Source organism: Nerophis lumbriciformis, linkage group LG28 (assembly GCF_033978685.3).
Source record: "Nerophis lumbriciformis linkage group LG28, RoL_Nlum_v2.1, whole genome shotgun sequence".
In the NCBI taxonomy this organism is placed as follows: Eukaryota; Metazoa; Chordata; class Actinopteri; order Syngnathiformes; family Syngnathidae; genus Nerophis; species Nerophis lumbriciformis.
Genome location: NC_084575.2, coordinates 11,235,327 through 11,257,288, shown reverse-complemented (window position 1 = coordinate 11,257,288; position 21,962 = coordinate 11,235,327). Strand labels below are relative to the sequence as shown.

General features: G+C 39.8%; 1 protein-coding gene across 4 annotated transcripts in view; it reads right to left on the bottom strand.

The window, feature by feature from the left end:
- Positions 1–21,962, bottom strand: part of LOC133570846 (SLIT-ROBO Rho GTPase-activating protein 3-like) — a 131,604-nt gene that overhangs the window by 50,269 nt on the left and 59,373 nt on the right. For all 4 annotated transcript variants that reach the window (XM_061923590.1, XM_061923592.1, XM_061923591.1 and 1 more), the window contains exons 3-4: positions 19,280–19,442; positions 5,833–5,895 (exon numbers count right to left, since the gene is read on the bottom strand). In XM_061923590.1, coding sequence (XP_061779574.1) covers positions 5,833–5,895; positions 19,280–19,442 — 226 coding nt within the window. The remainder of the gene's footprint in view (positions 1–5,832; positions 5,896–19,279; positions 19,443–21,962) is intronic.

Genomic DNA, 21,962 nt, shown 5'->3' with positions numbered 1-21,962 from the left:
CTCAACCCTGTCCACCTCAACCTCCTCATGCTCTCTCAGGGAGAGCATGTCCCAAATTCCAACTACTGTTTTGAGGCATGTTAAAAAAAATAATGCACTTTGTGACTTCAATAATAAATATGGCAGTGCCATGTTGGCACTTTTTTCCATAACTTGAGTTGATTTATTTTGGAAAACCTTGTTACATTGTTTAATGCATCCAGCGGGGCATCACAATAAAATTAGGCATAATAATGTGTTCCACCACTGTATATATATCGGTATCGGTTGATATCGGAATCCGTAATTAAGAGTTGGACAATATCGGAATATCGGATATCGGCAAAAAAGCCATTATCAGACATCTCTCATGTACACACATATGTACACTCGTACACACATACACACGTAAACACATTCACACATATAGACATTCACGCGTACACACGTACACTCCTACACACGTACATGGGTACACTCGTACCCATACATACCACACGTACACTACGTGTTTAAATGTGATGTGGGATCTGAGCCGAGGATGTCGTGCAGCCCTTTGAGACACTCCTGATTTAGGGCTATATAAATAAACTTTGATTGATTGATTGATTGACTAGCTCGTACACGTGTACACATGTACACACATACACGCATGTAGTCTGTGCACATACACAAAAAGAGTCCAAGTGAAGCAACCAACAATTTGTAGTAGAGATGTCCGATAATGGCTTTTTTGCCGATATCCTGTATTCCGATATTGTCCAACTCTTAATTACCGATATCAACCGATACCGATATATACAGTCGTGGAATTAACACATTATTATGCCTAATTTTGTTGTGATGCCCCGCTGGATGCATTAAACAATGTAACAAGGTTTTCCAAAAATAAGAGAACAACTTCAACTCTAGTTATGGAAAAAAGTGCCAACATGGGACTGCCATATTTATTATTGAAGTCACAAAGTGCATTTTTTTTTAACATGCCTCAAAACAGCAGCTTGGAATTTGGACAATGCTCTCCCTGAGAGAGCATTAGGAGGTTGAGGTGGGCGAGGTTAGGGGGGGCTGGGTTGAGGTGGGGGCGGGGGTAGGGGGTAGCGGGGGGTGCATATTGTAGCGTCCCGGAAGAGTTAGTGCTGCAAGGGGTTCTGGGTATTTGTTCTGTTGTGTTACGGTGCGGATGTTCTCCGCACAGTAACACAGTGTGGCGCATACAGTGTGGCGCATACAGTGTGGCGCTTATTTGTAACAGTGTTAAAGTTGTTTATACGGCCACCCTCAGTCTGACCTGTATGGCTGTTGATCAAGTATGCTTTGCATTCACTTGTGAGTGTGTTAAAAGCCGTTGAAATTGTGTGACTGGGCCTGCACGCAAAGGCAGTGCCTTTAAGGTTAATTGGCGCTCTCTACTTCTTCCTACGTCCGCGTACACAGCGGCGTTTTAAAAAGTCATAAATTTTACTTTTTGAAACCGATACCGATAATTTCCGATATTACATTTTAAAGCATTTATTGGCCGATAATGTCGGCAGTCTGATATTATCGGACATCCCTAATTTGTAGTCACGTTGTTGTTATGCTATAACATACATCCGATAACAGCTAAAACTAGGTATTCAAATTGCTATCATTAGATGACAACAACCAAAGCTAATTGCACGAGTGCGTGTGACGCACAGGCGTATTTATGTCATTATGTCCTGAAAGTGGTAAAAAGACGGGATATATGGCTGACAACACTTAGTGCAAAAATAATTATCGGGCCGATATGAGAAATTATGAAGTCAGACTGATAACATTAAAATAGCTCAGATAACGCTGCAATGACGCGAGATTACCCGTACTGTGCTGAAGGTGGGTTATAGTGAACAAAATAAGCATTGCTTTTCTCTTACTCGTGCTCTAAGCCATTTGTAAACTTCCCCTAAGCTCGCTGTAAATAAACATGGCGTCAATCGTGAGGGACTTCTCCACTGTCTCAGAGGAAGACATTTCACGTGTTATTTGCACCAAATGTTTTGAAAACATTCAACGGGGAGAAAAAAAGGACATAAAGTCCAACACAATTGACACAATTAATCACAATATTTGAATCAAAAAACTAGAACGATATGGCATCAGAGGGTTAGTCTTAAACTGGATAAGAAGTTATCTAACGAACAGGCAACAATACGTGAAGCTAGGCGAACACACATCTACAACTCTAAATATATCCTGTGGTGTACCTCAGGGATCAATACTAGGACCTAAATTGTTCAATCTCTATATAAATGACATTTGTAAAGTTACAAAGGATTTAAAGTTAGTATTATTTGCGGATGATACAACAGTGTTTTGTTCAGGAGAGAACACACAGAAGGTAATAAAAATAATAACAGAAGAAATGAACAAATTAAAAAGATTGTTTGACAAAAACAGACAATCGTTTTAATTTGTTCATTCAGCAAAACTAAAATAATGCTATTTGGCAACAGTAGAAGAGAAAGTCAAACACAAATACAAATAGACGGAATAGAAATTGAAAGAGTAAATGAAACCAAATTTCTAGGTATAATGATTGATGATAAATTGAACTGGAAATCTCATGTAAAAAATATACAACATAAAGTAGCAAGAAACACGTCAATAATGAATAAAGCAAAACATGTTCTGGACCAAAAATCACTTCATATTCTCTACTGCTCGCTAGTGTTATCATATCTGAGTTACTGTGTAGAAATATGGGGAAATAATTACAAAAGTACACTTCATTCACTAACGGTGTTACTAAAAAGATCAGTTAGAATAATACATAATGTTGGATGTAGAGAACATACAAATCCTTTATTTATTGAATCAAAGATACTGAAATTCCACGACATAGTGAATTTGCAAAACAGCTAAAATTATACACAAAGCAAACTATAACCTGCTACCCAAAAATATACAACAATTCTTCTCAAAAAAAGAGGAGAAATATAATCTTAGAGAAAAATGTAATTTAAAACATTTGTTACGCACGTACAACACTTAAGACCTTCAGTATATCAGTATGTGGAATTAAATTATGGAATGGATTAAGCAAAGCAATCAAACAATGTACTAATATGATCCACTTCAAGAAACTCTTCAAACTTAAAGTGTTTACAAAGTACAAAGAACAAGAACCATGATAAACATTCTGAATGTATTTCATCCATCCATTCTTTCATTCTCAAAATAATCTTACTTATCTCATCATATGAAATGTAACTTCCTTCACCGATTATTATTTATTTATTTATTTTTATTGGGATTACTTATGGAGTATATTGTGAATAAATTGAGAACAGGAAGTGAACAAAAGTTTTAGCAACTGGTTTGTAAAAGAAAAGGGGTAGGATTAAATAAGCTCAGCTTCTTCCTACTCCTTTTCGAACATGTTGAAAAGAGAAACTGGAAATTGTGATGTATCATGTTGTATGCTTGCATGTTCGAAATAAACTCCAACTCAACTCAACTCAACTCAACACATCAAACCTTATCAACCAACTGGAAGGTCAGCATCTCCCTGAATGAAACATTTCTTTCAGTTTAGGTAAAACTGCCTCAATTCCAGCAGTTGACTTGATGGTCCTCATCCAAAGAGACATACAGGTAAAAGCCAGTAAATTAGAATATTTTGAAAAACTTGATTTATTTCAGTAATTGCATTCAAAAGGTGTAACTTGTACATTATATTTATTCATTGCACACAGACTGATGCATTCAAATGTTTATTTCATTTAATTTTGATGATTTGAAGTGGCAACAAATGAAAATCCAAAATTCCGTGTGTCACAAAATTAGAATATTACTTAAGGCTAATACAAAAAAGGGATTTTTAGAAATGTTGGCCAACTGAAAAGTATGAAAATGAAAAATATGAGCATGTACAATACTCAATACTTGGTTGGAGCTCCTTTTGCCTCAATTACTGCGTTAATGCGGCGTGGCATGGAGTCGATGAGTTTCTGGCACTGCTCAGGTGTTATGAGAGCCCAGGTTGCTCTGATAGTGGCCTTCAACTCTTCTGCGTTTTTGGGTCTGGCATTCTGCATCTTCCTTTTCACAATACCCCACAGATTTTCTATGGGGCTAAGGTCAGGGGAGTTGGCGGGCCAATTTAGAACAGAAATACCATGGTCCGTAAACCAGGCACGGGTAGATTTTGCGCTGTGTGCAGGCGCCAAGTCCTGTTGGAACTTGAAATCTCCATCTCCATAGAGCAGGTCAGCAGCAGGAAGCATGAAGTGCTCTAAAACTTGCTGGTAGACGGCTGCGTTGACCCTGGATCTCAGGAAACAGAGTGGACCGACACCAGCAGATGACATGGCACCCCAAACCATCACTGATGGTGGAAACTTTACACTAGACTTCAGGCAACGTGGATCCTGTGCCTCTCCTGTCTTCCTCCAGACTCTGGGACCTCGATTTCCAAAGGAAATGCAAAATTTGCATGGTTGGGTGATGGTTTGGGGTGCCATGTCATCTGCTGGTGTCGGTCCACTCTGTTTCCTGAGATCCAGGGTCAACGCAGCCGTCTACCAGCAAGTTTTAGAGCACTTCATGCTTCCTGCTGCTGACCTGCTCTATGGAGATGGAGATTTCAAGTTCCAACAGGACTTGGCGCCTGCACACAGCGCAAAATCTACCCGTGCCTGGTTTACGGACCATGGTATTTCTGTTCTAAATTGGCCCGCCAACTCCCCTGACCTTAGCCCCATAGAAAATCTGTGGGGTATTGTGAAAAGGAAGATGCAGAATGCCAGACCCAAAAACGCAGAAGAGTTGAAGGCCACTATCAGAGCAACCTGGGCTCTCATAACACCTGAGCAGTGCCAGAAACTCATCGACTCCATGCCACGCCGCATTAACGCAGTAATTGAGGCAAAAGGAGCTCCAACCAAGTATTGAGTATTGTACATGCTCATATTTTTCATTTTCATACTTTTCAGTTGGCCAACATTTCTAAAAATCCCTTTTTTGTATTAGCCTTAAGTAATATTCTAATTTTGTGACACACGGAATTTTGGATTTTCATTTGTTGCCACTTCAAATCATCAAAATTAAATGAAATAAACATTTGAATGCATCAGTCTGTGTGCAATGAATAAATATAATGTACAAGTTACACCTTTTGAATGCAATTACTGAAATAAATCAAGTTTTTCAAAATATTCCAATTTACTGGCTTTTACCTGTAAATAATAAATGGATTCTACTTATATAGCGCTTTTCTACTTTCAAGGTACTCAAAGCGCTTTGACACTATTTCCACATTCACCCATTCACACTCACACATTCACACATTGATGGCAGGAGCTGCCATGCAAGGCCCTAAACACGACCCATCAGGAGCAAGGGTGAAGTGTCTTGCCCAAGGACACAATGGACGTGACTAGAATGGCGGAAGCTGGCATAGAACCTGGAACCCTTAAGTTGCCTTTACCATCCATCCGAGCCACGCCGCAGCTGTGTTCTGTTTCCCACACTAACCTGCTCTGCAAGTGTGCATGTGCTGTGCACGCTATGAGAGCATGAGAATCCCAACCAACAGATGTGTCCCACGCTCAGCAGCTGAACAATCGCTGCCGCACTCCCTTCACCCCAGGGAGGATTTCACAATGCATGAATGAGAATGTCTTTGGGAGGAGTTAGAAGCCAAAGTGCTGATCAGGCAGAACGTGTGTGTGTACGTGTGTGTGTGTGTGCGTGTGCGCAGTGTCAGGCCAGCCAGCTGTTTCACAGGTTTTGTGGTCTGACAACAGAATGAGCACTTGGCAGCTAAAACACATGCAAGGTGAAGCAGACAATCTGCTTTAAAATAGAATGTTTTTAAATTGGACTCACCGTGTAAAGTTCATTGGTGACCTTGACCAGTTCCTCGTGCATCTGCACCCCAATGTCTTTGCTCTGTAAAGGATATTGGTCGACATTAGGATCATCACGATACCAGAATTTCGGTAGTCGATACCTATGAATTTCCACTTATTCCTTACCAGGGTGAAAATAATAAACTTTTAAATTGACTACTTTTTTGACAAGTGTTTAAAAGTGTCAAGCATTTAGAGTAAGTAAGCAACAACAGAATTTAAACATCAATATCAGCTGCCAGGAGGTAGCTATTCACAAAAGATGTGTATGAAGGTTCTCATTCATCCAGGTCAATTTCATCTCAGGGCATTCAATCGATCGCAATTGGACTGCTTGGTTTGTCTTGGAAGACGTTTCGCCGCTCATCTAACATAGACTTAGACTACTCGGATGAGCAGCGAAACGTCTTCCAAGGCAAAGCAAGCAGTCCAGTTGTGATCAATTGAATGCCTTGAAATATACATACAAGAGAACAGCAGTGTTCTATAACCTCAAAGTATATACAACAAAACAAAACTGTGCTTATAATATGATCATAAATAATAACAATAGTCAACTATTTTACATTGTAAAAAGAACAGCAGTGGCGTGGAGCCTCCAAATACACAAAACAAACAATATTGTTATTAATATTCTTTCAATATGGTGGTAGTGTGAAGTCATCATTCAGTTCAGTTCAGTTTCAGTTTATTTGGAACATGCATACGATACAATGTAATGCATCACATATTTCCAGTTGTTTCATTACAGCACGTCCGAAAAGGAGTAGGAAGAAGCTGAGCTTATTTAATCCTACCTAGGGATGTCCGATAATATCGGCCTGCCGATAAATGCGTTAAAATGTAATATCGGAAACTATCGGTATCGGTTTTTTTATTATCGGTATCGTTTTTATTTTTTATTTTTTTAATTAAATCAACATAAAAAACACAAGATACACTTACAATTAGTGCACCAACCCAAAAAACCTCCCTCCCCCATTTACACTCATTCACACAAAAGGGTTGTTTCTTCCTGTTATTAATATTCTGGTTCCTACATTATATATCAATATATATCAATACAGTCTGCAAGGGATACAATCCGTAAGCACACATGATTGTGCGTGCTGCTGGTCCACTAATAGTACAAATCTTTAACAGTTAATTTTACTCATTTTCATTCATTACTAGTTTCTATGTAACTGTTTTTATATTGTTTTACTTTCTTTTTTATTCAAGAAAATGTTTTTAATTTATTTATCTTATTTTATTAATTTTTTTAAAAACTATCTTATCTTCACCCTACCTGGTTGTCCAAATTAGGCATAATAATGTGTTAATTGCACGACTGCATATATCGGTTGATATCGGTATCTGTTGATATCGGTATCGGTAATTAAAGAGTGGGACAATATCGGAATATCGGATATCGGCAAAAAGCCATTATCGGACATCCCTAATCCTACCCCTTTTCATACCATAGTAATTTTATCCCATTTCCTTGTTCTCTGTAACAGAACAGTGAATACATATTAAATAAAACATATACCATAGTAAGTAAACAAATATTAAATACATAAATAATCTTTATCTAAAAAAAAAAAGGGTTCAAGATGTTCATCATAATTATTGTTCTGTGTACTTTGTGAACACTTGTAGTTTGAACAGTCTCTTAAACTGAATCATATTGGTGCTTTGTTTGATTCCTTTGCTTAATCCATTTCATAATTTAATTCCACATACGGATATGCTAAAAGGTTTTAAGTGTTGTACGGGCATACAAATGCTTTAAATTAAATGTTTCTCTAAGGCAGGGGTCTCTAAACTTTTTGATTCGGGGGCCGCATTGGGTTAAAAAAATGTATGTATATATATATTTATATATATATATAAATACAGCCTGGCCCCCGGCCAAATTTTTTTAACCCAATGTGGCCCCCGAGTCAAAAAGTTTGGAGATATATATATAGATATATACATTGTCTTTATAATCCGTTTTGTCATTTAACATCAATTAACATTGATGTTCATCAACATTTAACATTGTCACGTTATCGATGGGAAAATTCATTTTTAGACAATATGATTTGCCTGAGCGGCTAGGAGACACCAAGAGTAACAAGCGGTAGAAAATGGATTAGAAAGGAAAGATTAAAAAAATAATAATAAAAAAAAAACAAAAAAAAACTTACTTGGGACTTCTTATGGGCCGGATTTTGGATGCCGGGGGCCGCATCCAGCCCGCAGGCTGTAGTTTGGGGACCCCTGCTCTAAGGTTATACTTCTCCTCTTTTGTTGAGAAGAACTGTTGTACATTCTTGGGTAGCAGGTTATAGTTTGCTTTGTACACAATTTTAGCTGTTTGCAAATGCACCAAATCGTTGAATTTCAATATTTGTGATTCAATAAATAAAGGGTTTGTATGTTCTCTATATCCAACATTATGTATTATTCTAATTGATCTTTTTTGTAACACCGTTAGTGAATGAAGCTCACTTTTGTAGTTGTTTCCCCATATTGCTACACAATAACTCAGATATGGTAACACTAGCGAGCAGTAAAGAATATGAAGTGATTTTTGGTCTAGAACATGTTTTGCTTTATTTATTATTGACGTGTTTCTTGCTACTGACCAACACGCCGGATTGTAGTCAGCTGGAGGCGTGTCTTAATGAAATTAAACAATGGATGTCCGCTAACTTCTTGCAACTCAACGCCAAGAAAACGGTAATGCTGATTATCGGTCCTGCTAAACACCGACATTTATTTAATAATACCACCTTAACATTTGACAACCAAACAATTACACAAGGCGAATCAGTAAAGAATCTGGGTATTATCTTCGACCCAACTCTCTCGTTTGAGTCACACATTAAGAGTGTTACTAAAACGGCCTTCTTTCATCTCCGTAATATCGCTAAAATTCGTTCTATTTTATCCACTAGCGACGCTGAGCTCATTATTCATGCGTTCGTTACGTCTCGTCTCGACTATTGTAACGTATTATTTTCGGGGCTCCCTATGTCTAGCATTAAAAAATTACAGTTGGTACAAAATGCGGCTGCTAGACTTTTGACAAGAACAAGAAAGTTTGATCATATTACGCCTATACTGGCTCACCTGCACTGGCTTCCTGTGCACTTAAGATGTGACTTTAAGGTTTTACTACTTACGTATAAAATACTACACGGTCTAGCTCCGTCCTATCTTGTCGATTGCATTGTACCATATGTCCCGGCAAGAAATCTGCGTTCAAAGAACTCCGGCTTATTAGTGATTCCCAGAGCCCCAAAAAAAGTCTGCGGGCTATAGAGCGTTTTCTATTCGGGCTCCAGTACTATGGAATGCCCTCCCGGTAACAATTAGAGATGCTACCTCAGTAGAAGCATTTAAGTCCCATCTTAAAACTCATTTGTATACTCTAGCCTTTAAATAGCCCCCCTGTTAGACCAGTTGATCTGCCGTTTCTTTTCTTTTCTCCTCTGCTCCCCTTTTCCTTGAGGGGGGGGGGGGGGGGGGGGGGGGGCACAGGTCCGGTGGCCATGGATGAAGTGCTGGCTGTCCAGAGTCAGGACCCGGGGTGGACCGCTCGCCTGTGCATCGGCAGGGAACATCTCTGCGCTGCTGACCCGTCTCCGCTCGGGATGGTGTCCTGCTGGCCCCACTATGGACTGGACTCTTACTATTATGTTGGATCCACTATGGACTGGACTCTCACAATATTATGTCAGACCCACTCGACATCCATTGCTTTCGGTCTCCCCTAGAGGGGGGGGGTTACCCACATATGCGGTCCTCTCCAAGGTTTCTCATAGTCATTCACATCGACGTCCCACTGGGGTGAGTTTTTCCTTGCCCGTATGTGGGCTTTGTACCGAGGATGTCGTTGTGGCTTGTGCAGCCCTTTGAGAGACTTGTGATTTAGGGCTATATAAATAAAGATTGATTGATTGATTGATTGACTTTATGTTGTACATTTTTTACATGAGATTTTACTTGTCATATGTAATAAAATAGGCTAATAAAAAGGATTAAAAAAATGTTTAAAGGACAAATCTTTCTTTGTGTTTTTATTTATTAGCAGTATCAACATTTCAACCTCTTCACATTACATTATGTATTTTTCTTTTTAAATTTCTCCAATGTGCCATTAAAGAGGTGTATTTAGCAAATGGCCCCCAGGCCACACTTTACCTTCCTGGTAAAATAAGTAAAGCAGTGGTGTTCAAAGTGTTGCCAAAACAACAGAAGAGTGTCTCTCAGCTGTGTGTAGCACTTACGGAAGTGATAACCGTCGGCTTGCACGCTTTTGGAGCTTTTCTGCACGCTGTGGTAGTAATGCACACTCTCTGGGCTTGTGGTGGCGGATCTACACCTTCACTTGTGACCGTTTGTATTTGATTATTGAATAAACGCAAGCTATACCTCTCTTTCACTTTTAATATGTGTCTCTAATGGCTAAATATAGCGACAAAGTGGCTAAAGTGCATCATAAATCAGTTCTGCTACGTCTTATTCTCTGGCAAAGCAGGCGCGTATGGAGGTGTGTTGATACCCCACACCTACAGTTATGCTACACTCACTCACTTCCATTAGCATTTGTTTATGAGCAAGGGGCCAAACAGAAGCACCAAATCCACATTTGTGGCAGACTATCATGAATAAATAAATATATACAAACACTGGATCATTTATTTTTTAAAGACATCGGGTGTTTTTCTTTAGCCGAGACTCAGTGCTCACACTCTGAGAATCGATGCAGTTCGTTTAGGAAAAATGTTGTACAGTGTTCTGCACTGACGATACTGGAAAAGTAGGTATCAATGTCTTTTTTGCATGTTGGTATCACCTTAGTATTGAAGTATCGATACGTATGACAACTAGGGCTGCAACTAACGATGAATTTGATGATCGATTAATCTGTCGATTATTACTTCGATTAATCAATTAATAATCGGATAAAAGAGACGAACTACATTTCTATCCTTTCCAGTATTTTATTTGGAAAAAAACAGCATACTGGCGCCATGTTCTTTCAACTTGCCAAATAAAACAAGGAAAATGTTACAAAAATGCACACTTTTGACACCCCTGCTATAGATAATAAAAAATATTAAAGCTGCAAGCAGCGTTGGTCGGGCCCGCGTATTTGGCAGGTGCTAGTCCTAAGTGTCCCAATACTTTTGTCTACTTTGAGTCTGAAGTGTCCCAAGACTTTTGTCTAGTGTACCTACCTTGTCTGCATTGTGTGGGCACGTTGGTGCTTCCTGCTTTTGAGCAGCCATCTTAAAAAAACAGCAGCGCAGGAGCATCAGTGCAGCGGGTCTTTGAAGGGTCATAAAATCAAAACCGGAGCAGGTATCACAACTCTTTCACCAACTTTTAATCAGAAGGGTTCAATGTCTCTCCTGTGTTAGTTTGAAGCCGAAACAACAAACGCGCTCAGAGGAGATAATGTTTGAAGAAAGGTGACGGGTTTTTACAAAAATGTAGTGTTGAAGGGGGAATAGCAAACTTCCTGTATATTTTTGCTGGGGGTTGTCAATTTATGAAATGTAGGTCTAAGTGAGACCTACGGAGAGGTTTTTGTTTCATGTCTCTCCGACCTTCCCGGTGGGAGTTACAGGCAGTTTTGTAATTTTTTTCTTCCGAGGAGCAGTTTTTTCTCCGTTTTATTCAGAAATTGCTCTAGAGCGCAATTTTTGAATTTGGGGTTAGGTTTATTTATTAGATCACAGTATTTGCCAGTCCTGATGTGTGCGTTCAGTTTGGTGAGTTTTGAAGCATGTTAAGGGGGTCAAAATGCAGCTCAAAGAGCCAAAAGTGTGTTTTTTTAGTACTTTTTTGTCTTGAAGGGGGAATAGCCAACTTCCTGTAGATTTCTGCCCGATGATATACAATTATGAAAACTAGGTCTGAGTCAGACCTACATAAAGGTTTTTGTTTCATGTCTCTCCGATCTTCCTAGTGGGAGATATAGGCAGTCTAGTTTTTTTTTTTCCTAGGGGGCGCTAGAGCGCAATTTTGAGTTTTGGGGTTTGGTTTTTTTTTTAAAGGTAATTTTCGCAGGTCCTGATGTGTGGGTCAAATATGGTGAGTTTTGAAGCATGTTAAGTGGGTGAAATTACAGTTTAATCTGGCGGCGGAAGAAAAAAGAATAATAATTAAAGCTGCAAGCAGCGTTGGTCGGGCCCGCGTATTTGGCAGGTGCTAGTCCTAAGTGTCCCAATACTTTTGTCTACTTTTAGTCTGAAGTGTCCCAAGACTTTTGTCTAGTGTACCTACCTTGTCTGCATTGTGTGGGCACGTTGGTGCTTCCTGCTTTTGAGCAGCCATCTTAAAAAAACAGCACCGCAGGAGCATCAGTGCAGCGGGTCTTTGAAGGGTCATAAAATCAAAACCGGAGCAGGTATCACAACTCTTTCGCCAACTTTTAATCAGAAGGGTTCAATCTCTCTCCTGTGTTAGTTTGAAGCCGAAACAACAAACGCGCTCAGAGGAGATAATGTTTGAAGAAAGGTGACGGGTTTTTACAAAAATGTTGTGTTGAAGGGGGAATAGCAAACTTCCTGTATATTTTTGCTGGGGGTTGTCAATTTATGAAATGTAGGTCTAAGTGAGACCTACGGAGAGGTTTTTGTTTCATGTCTCTCCGACCTTCCCAGTGGGAGTTACAGGCAGTTTTGTCAGATTTTTCATCCGAGGAGCAGTTTTTTGTGCGTTTTATAAAAAAATTGCTGTAGAGCACAATTTTTAGATTTGGGGTTAGGTTTTTTCATTAGATCACAGTTTTAGCCAGTCCTGATGTGTGTGTTCAGTTTGGTGAGTTTTGAAGCATGTTAAGAGGGTCAAATTACAGCTCAAAGAGGCAAAAGTGACTGTTTTTAGTACTTTTTTGTATTGAAGGGGGAATTGCCAACTTCCTGTTGATTTTAGCCCAAGAATGTATCATTATGAAAGTTAGGTCTGAGTCAGACCTACATAGCGGATTTTGTTTCATGTATTTCCGACCTTCCTAGTGGGAGTTACAGGCAGTCTAGTTGTTTTTTTTCCTAGGGGGCGCTAGAGCGCAATTTTGAGTTTTGGGGTTCGTTTTTTTTTTTAAAAAAGTAATTTTCGCAGGTCCTGATGTGTGGGTCAAATTTGGTGAGTTTTGAAGCATGTTAAGTGGGTCAAATTACAGTTTAATCTGGCGGCGGAAGAAAAAAGAATAATAATAATAATAATAATAATAATAAAACCTTAGAAATTCAATAGGTCCTTATGTCCCATTGCATAAGGACTCCCTGTGGGAGTCCTTTTGCAATGGGCCATTGCGGGCCCTAATAAAACCTTAGAATAACAATAGGTCCTTATGTCCCATTGCATAAGGGGGAGTCCTTTTGCAATGGGCCATTGCGGACCCTAATAAAATCTGATAAATGTATTGATAAAAAGCAGAGCCTGACGACGCATGCGCATTTATCACAACTCTCTCGCTCTCTCTGTCTGTCCCCCTCCCTCACGAATACTGCTGCACGCACAATTTGTTGTGTTTTTAACCTTCTTAACCCTGAACGTACATTGAAAATACACGCAACCCTAACTCAAAATGCCGGACATTTGAGGCATTTAAGAAACACCGCCCGACAGCCCCGCAAAAGATGACATGTCCGGTGAAAAGAGGACGTATGGTCAGGACCTAGCCCGGTCGCTGCTAGTCCTCTTTTGCTAGCATGCTAGCTGCTAACGGGCTACGTATAGACTGACCATACGTCCTCTTTTCACCGGACATGTCATCTTTTGCGGGGCTGTCAGGGCGGAGTTTCATAAATGCCTCACATGTCCGGCACTTAGTATTGTTTACACAACGTGCAGTACGCTACTTAATATGTCCGTGTGGAAACTCGTTCGGTACACTTCCGCACCGAAACGAAACCCCCGTACCGAAACAGTTCGATACAAATACACGTACCGTTACACCCCTAATATTTTGATTATTGTTTCTCAGCTGTTTGTAAATGTTGCAGATTATAAATAAAAGTAAAACAAAAATTAAAAAAAAAAAAGTAGCCTCTGCGCATGCGCATAGCATACATCCAACGAATCAATGACTAAATTAATCGCCAACTATTTTTTATAATCGATTTAATCGATTAGTTGTTGCAGCCCTAATGACAACACTAGCGGACATTAGACACAAACAGTGTCTTTCAAAAAGTGTTGTTCGGCAGCGCACAATCACGGAGTACTCACAAGCAGACACAGTGTGTAGACAGAAAAGGGAGAACGGACGCATTTTGGCTTAAAAACTAACGATAAAGGTGAAGTTATAACACTGAAACGCCCTCAGGAAGAGGTGCTTTAAGACATGGCTAACTAGCTAGAGCCTAATATCCAGCCGCTGTCGGCAGAGTTGTAGCTACTTCTAAATCACTAATCCTCGCCTCCATGGCAACAAGTAAAGAAAGTTTCTTACAAATATCATCCCTGCAGGACGAGGAATAGCTAAACATGATTCACTACACACCATAGCTCACCGGCGTAAAAATGTAAACAAACGCCATTGGTGGATCTACACCTGACATCCACTGTAATGATACCAAGTACAGGAGCGATACTACTATGATTATGTCTAAAATTTTTTGGCATCAGAACATATTCTTTCCTTTTTTTTAATGTATATTATGTTTATAAACTCAGGAAATATGTCCCTGTACACATGAGGACTTTGAATATGACCGATGTAGGATCCTGTAACTACTTGGTATCGGATTGATACGTAAATTTGTGGTATCATCCAAAACTAATGTAAAGTATGAAACAACAGAAGAATAAGTGATTATTACATTTTAACATAAGTGTAAATAGAACATGTTAAAAGAGAAAGTATGCAGATATTAACAGTGAATGAACAAGTAGATGAATAATTCATTTTCTACCACTTGTCCTTAATAATGTTGACAAAATAATAGAATGATAAATGACACAATATGTTACTGCATACGTCAGCAGACTAAATTAGAAGCCTTTGTTTGTTTACTTACTACTAAAAGACAAGTTGTCTTGTATGTTCACTATTTTATTCAAGGACGAACTTGCAATAAGAAACATATGTTTAATGTACCGTAAGATTTTTTGTTAAAATAAAGCCAATAATGCAATTTTTTGTGGTCCCCTTTATTTAGAAAAGTATCGAAAAGTACCGAAAATTATCGAAGCAATTTTAGTACGGGTACTGGTACCAAAATATTGGTATCGGGACAACACTAGTATGAAGTATAATGGTAGTTTGGATGTATCAACTTGTGAAAACATTACATTCAACACACATTTTTTGCTCAGTGTTATCACCTTTTTGTTGTTCGGGTGCTATGAAGAACAAAACTTGTCCATTGGCATGACTCGGAGGCCCCGCGGAAGAAAGGTGTCAAAGGTAAGCCTTAGTGTGAAGTTCACTCTCAAATTATGGGAGAACTTGTCAAAAAATAACAACCTCTGTTTCCATGAGATTTGAACCTCAGCACATTCGCTCTGTTTACTCCGCAAAAAACAAGACACGCTCCTTCCAGACGCACATGTGTGATATATCAAAGCTTTTTAGGATGAAGATAGTTCTCATTCGCACTGAGCACATGAAGGACAAGGTGGATGCTGGCTAAAGGCCATTAAAGGCCGACATCGTGACAGAAGCGAACCCCCAAGAGGACATAAATAATCCTGGCTGTCTTTGTGGTCAAACAAAAGAGATTTATCTTCTCTGGAACACAAACATGCATCACAGCCTCATGAACCACAAGTGCTTTCCTATCTGCACACAAAGTGCATACTTAACAGATCTCTTATAGCAACTACGTCAGACAAACACGCGATTGTATTCACAATGCGCGTGACTAGCGCAGACCGTATAACTCACGAGTAGGAATATAGAGTGGAGCAGTTAGATTGATTGTAATGACCAACCGCCATCAGTCAGTTACAGATGTGGGAGTTGTACGTTTCATCATTTAGTTTTTCTTCAGCTAATATGCATGATGGTAATCAGTAATGTAGCCCACATAACTATGCTAGTGTTGCTAACCTGGCATGATGTTAAAATGTAATGTTAGCATGTAGCTCACAAAGCTAGTGTTGCTAACATTAGCATCCTGCTGTCCCATTCTTAATGATATCAGAGCTGGCAAGTCTCACGCTTTGAGCGTGACAGTTGAACCCGTTCTCACACCATGCGTCACACTTGACATTTCTCACGTTTATATTTCCCCACGCACTCACTACTCCAGATGTATTTTATTCATGTTAATAAACTTAGGTTGACAGGGCTTGCCATAGTACGAGTAACTATGATTGACTGGCCGAGATAACCAATCCCAGACCAATCCATCAGTCCCATGTGTCTTAATCTAACCAACCACAGAAGGCACCACTCAATATTAACCAATCAGCAACGTTTAGCAGGTATTAATGTTGTCCTGATGCCAATATTTTGGTACCGGAGGGGGGCGGACCGTTACTTTTCAGAGGCGGGAGAGTATCGAATATGATTCATTAGTATCGAGGTACTATACCAATACCGGTATACCGTACAACCCTAACAGGTATTGGTGTCTATCTTTCACACACACCTCAGCACCTACCTTAAAACGCACTCAAAGTTCTCCTCCTTGCTGGAAGATGAATGGTAGGTAACTAACTAATTAGGTTCACTATTGATTTGCTGCTTCTCCTTAAGTTTCCTAGTTAATATGTACTGTTTTAAGGATGCTATAAGCCTATCATTGTCCTGTAATTTTTGCAGGCCTGTGTTGTCTTGGCCATTTCACACTTGAAAAAGAGACACTAACGTTTGTCTCAATGAGTGTGTGTGTGTCAGAGTTACAGACTTGAAAATATCACTTTAGACCCCCTCCCAAAACAGTTTCTCAAAATTCTAAATTTCAAGGTCTATCCTTCATCAAATTGAGGTCCATCTGGTTTCATTTGTACCCTGTCAGAGACTACCCAAATAGTATTTTTTTTCTAAATCTGATTTTTCCAGCTAACATTTGTATGCTCATACAACACGTAATACCTTTGGCATATCTGTATGTGGAATTAAATTTTGGAATGGATTAAGCAAATAAATCAAACAAAGCACCAATATGATTCAGTTTAAGAGACTGTTCAAACTACATGTGTTCACAAAGTACACAGAACAAGAATTATGATGAACATCTTGAACCCTTTTTTTTTTCTTTTCTTTTTTTTATTGAGACAAAGATTATTTATGTATTTAATATTTGTTTGCTTACTACGACGAGGGCGGCTGAAAAGCAACCGGAAGAGCAAGCAGTGGAAAGAGGAAGGAGCTGAAAAGCGACCTGACCTACACTAATGTTTTATTTAAATAATAAAACAAAGTCAAAACTGCTCCAGTCATGTCAGTCCTTGGTGGTCCATGGAACCCCGACAGTGAGAGACTGAGAAACTCCAGTGGCCCCAATGTGGCCTTGACGTATTTTGCATGTGCAGCTCAACAAAGAGAAAACAAAGGAAGTTGACCGGATTTCGTAAATGAGCAAAGTGGCTACTACTACTACAATATCAAATAAAAGTCGCCACACCTTAAAAATTTGTGTTTTTTTACGTAAAAATAAATGAAAGTAATATAATGTATGAATTTATATATATACTGTAATTGCAATATATTTTGGATGGTTCTAATCTATTTATGGTTGGTAAGTAGAGGAGGCACGGACATCAGCGTGGCTCAACGTTAGCTTTATTTTCCAATTAATAAGCAAATACGCCACAGCGTCAATTCCAGTCCTTCAACAATCGCTATTTCTTCAGGATCAAAATATATAGTTGTGATGAAGTATCCACTTCTGCTGGCTGTCTACGTCCAACAAACGACAGAGCTCGCCCAAAGCTGAGGAAAAAGTCACATATACGGGTCGCATTCAGGTCGCATTACTGTTTAGACTGTAGTCCCATTTGAGGAGCTCAGATCGGATTCGGACTACCTTACTGATGTGGCCTGAATCTGATGCCAAACAATCAAATTTGAAGCATGTCGGCGCGTTTAGACTGGCAAACAAAATCCGATTTGGTGTGCAGTGCAAACGGGGCAAGAATTACAGACAATGTAAGGGTCAATTTAGTCCCCTCTAAATGGGGGCCCTGAAATCCACTTTGAGAACCACTGTAAAAGAGTATTCGATCAAATAGTACCATGTAGCCAGATGCTAGGTAAGAAGAAGAGGCAGCAGAGACACCTGACAACGTGACAAAACGCCACAGGTTGGAAAAATGGATTATTCAGAAAATTATAATAAATAAATAGATTTTCGAAAATGTAAACATTTTGGAAATTAAAAAAGAACATTTTGAATTGGTATAAATAAGAATCGAAATTCGTATGCAAATCTATTTTTTGAGCACCCCTATTAGTTGTGTCAAACTGAGCTGATTGTGTTTTTACTACTCTGTGCAGAATAAAGTAGTGGTTTTGATCGATACTATTTCATCACGAGTATTCCATGTATAATAATAAAAAACCTCATGTCGTAGTAGCAACACATTAATCATTGCCACTTGATTAGTTATAATACTGGAGTACAATACTTGTTTTTAATTGTATGTTTTTTACTTGCACTTACTTAAAGGGGCTGTTTACAACATTTAGGCAGATGCCTAGAGGGCGCTAACTTTCCAATGTATTTTCAGCGTTATATCTCACCCTATTAAGTCTTCTAGGATGTAATTACGTAACTACGTACGTACATAGCACGTGCATTAGCTATGGGTGTTGTTAGCTAATGATAGCGATTTAGATAGTTAGCATGCGCTGTCATTGAATGTATATACTATAAAAACAACACCACAACTGCAAATTGTTAGTTGCTTCTCTTAGACTACTTTTGTATGTGTGCATGCGCTCGCTGCCCGTACGTGTCGACGAGACAGGCTGAGTGAACGGCAGAAGCGTCCATGAATTTTTTTCAAGCAGGTAAAAAAATTTGTAATTTTGAAAAATATAGACTGTTTTCAAAAAAATGTTTTCTGTTATACCACTAATGGTAACATAAGCTCGCAGTAGGTGTACTTATGTACCTAATGTGTGCCCATTGGGTTGAGTGTTCTCCTGCCCTGATGTGGGATCTGAGCCGAGGATGTCATTGTGGCTTGTGCAGCCCTTTGAGACACTTGTGATTAAGGGTTATATAAATGAACTTTGAATGAGAGATTGATTGACACCTTCTGTCATTCTGGCCAGAGCCAGTTGCATTAACTCTAACGAGCTAACATGAACTCATAACGTAACATAACGTATCAACTACATTTACAGTCTTTTGAAACATTACTTGGAATAAAAAAATACTTAAATGGCCTGAAGTAAAATACAATGAAAGCATAAATAAATATTCTGTAATATTTTGCACGGCATGGCATCATACTGACGATGCATTCATAAATCTGACCTTTTTGAAAAGTCTGAGGACATCCTCGCCTACGTGCGCCAGACGCACAATGACGTTGTTGTTGTAGATGTCGCTGAGTGTGGCGTGGTCTCTGCTCTCCCGCCTGGTCTGGTCCAGCACCAAATACCAGCAGTTTATGGTGGACAGGAGATTTTGATCCTTCCTGGAAGAACAAGAACAAGAACAAATGATGCACATGTAAAAGGTGGACACTTGTGACAGTGATTTGACATCTTGTTCACGAAGATTATTATCTTATTATCAGTTTGTACAAGACACTATCTTTACACAGCAAAACAAATAGCATGCTAATGCTGATGTGTGAGAATTAGCAAGAAAACTCACGCATTTTTCCTCCTAATCAGATGTTTTGCTACGGATCATTGAACACGGTACATAGTATGTGTGCACGATAATTATCAGATAGACCATTTTCAAGCTGATATGAGGAGTTGTACGGAGCCCCTAAAGGGACATGGACATGCAAAAGTATTGCGAGATCTCGCAATACTTTTTGCGAGATCTTGCAAAAGGTTTTTTCCCTATGTCAGTGAACTGGAAGTAAAACAGACACAGCGATGGTGAACCGGAAGTGAAACAGACATGATGGAGGAGCGGGAGCATGCGGGAGCCTACCCATCATCTGTGTTCTGTTGTGGGACCATAATACGATTTGATGTCTTTATATGTTAGGCTAATACTGATCTAGAAATCAATACATTTTTCCCACGGATGATGGGTAGGCTCCTCCATGGCTTGTTTTCAAAACATTTTTTTCCCTCCATGTCCCTTTAGGGGCTCCGTAGAATTGTGACGTCAAACCAATAAATATAAAAAAAAAAACTTAAATCAGACGAGATTACCTGTAGTGTGCTGGAGGTGTTGGGTTTGGGTGAGCAAATCAAGCGCTCTTTTTCTAGTACCTCGTAGGAGGTCGTAAACTTCCCCAAAGTTCACAGTAAACAATCATGGCGCGAACATATGAGACTTCTTCACTGTTTTTTGTGTTATTTGTACCAAATGTTTCGCCAACATTCCGCGAGAAGAGAAAAATACATTGCGCTTCAACACATCATCTTCTTCCGCTTATCCGAGGTCGGGTCGCGGGGGCAGCAGCCTAAGTAGGGAAGCCCAGACTTCCCTCTCCCTAGCCACTTCGTCCAGCTCCTCCTGTGGGACCCCGAGACGTTCCCAGGCCAGCCGGGAGACATAGTCTTCCCAACGTGTCCTGGGTCTTCCCCGCGGCCTCCTAACGGTCGGATGTGCCCTAAACACCTCCCTAGGGAGGCGTTCGGGTGGCATCCTGACCAGATGCCCGAACCACCTCATCTGGCTCCTCTCGATGTGGAGGAGCAGCGGCTTTACTTTGAGCTCCCCCCGGATGGCAGAGCTTCTCACCCTATCTCTAAGGGAGAGCCCCGCCACCCGGCGGAGGAAACTCATTTCGGCCGCTTGTACCCGTGATCTTGTCCTTTCGGTCATAACCCAAAGCTCATGACCATAGGTGAGGATGGGAACGTAGATCGACCGGTAAATTGAGAGCTTTGCCTTCCGGCTCAGCTCCTTCTTCACCATAACTGATCGATACAGCGTCCGCATTACTGAACACATCATACTTTACTCAAAAACCCAGCTCAGGTCAGCATTAGCTATAAACTCTCTGTACAGCACATCAGTTGCATTCATTGTGTTGGAACTATGTCTATATTTAAATACAATTCAATCAGCCAGCTATAACACCAGTATCGCTATGGCAGTGTATTTAAAACTGTGAAGACGCCTGCTGCTCAAAAAGCTGCAAAGTCAGTTGCAAGAAAAGGTGTGCAAACCTGTAAAATTGAAACATAACCAAGACGCTCAAACGAGTAGTTTATGAGCTCATAATCCCTTCCTGATACTCAGTATTATTTTATTCTCTCTTGGATTCAATTTGTTTTGAAAGGAAGTGGTCGTCTCAAAATCCGTCTTAAAATGTCCCTCTGACTTGCGCACACACACACACACACACACACACACACACACACACACACGCACACACACACACACACACACACACACACACACACACAAACACAGACACACACACACACACGAACACATGCTGCTCTTGCCTAATGCTGGAGGAAGCATGTGAGTTCAATTATGTCTGTTTATCTTCTTTCATCTTCGGGGAACGCTGGACTGTTTTTCCATCGTCTAACTATTGTGACTGAAATGCAAAAATGATACTTTTTTCTCTGAGAGATCATAAAGGTGAAAAAATATCATGAAATAATTGGATCGATGGCTGAAACGCTAACACTTAATCCAAGGAGTCCAATTGTATTTCTGATTTTATGGCAGATGACTAAATGACAGCGGCTTTTAAAACATGACAGAAGACTCTGGGTCTGATCTACTAAGGGTTTGTGTGTATTAAAATGTGTGCAAACGTGAAAGTATGTACAATCTACATGATAAACCAGGTGCTCTTCTAAACTTGTGCGTACAGAAGCGACTCTTAAATGTTGAAAATAGTTTACACAATCAATTAAGTGTCTGTGGCCCTTGTAATGAGGTGGCGACTTGTCCAGGGTCCATGGGATAGGCTCCAGCAGCCCATGATCCCGAGAGGGACAAGCGGTGGAAAATGGGTGGATGGATTTAGTGTTTGTCTTTATGTACCGTATTTTTCGGAGTATAA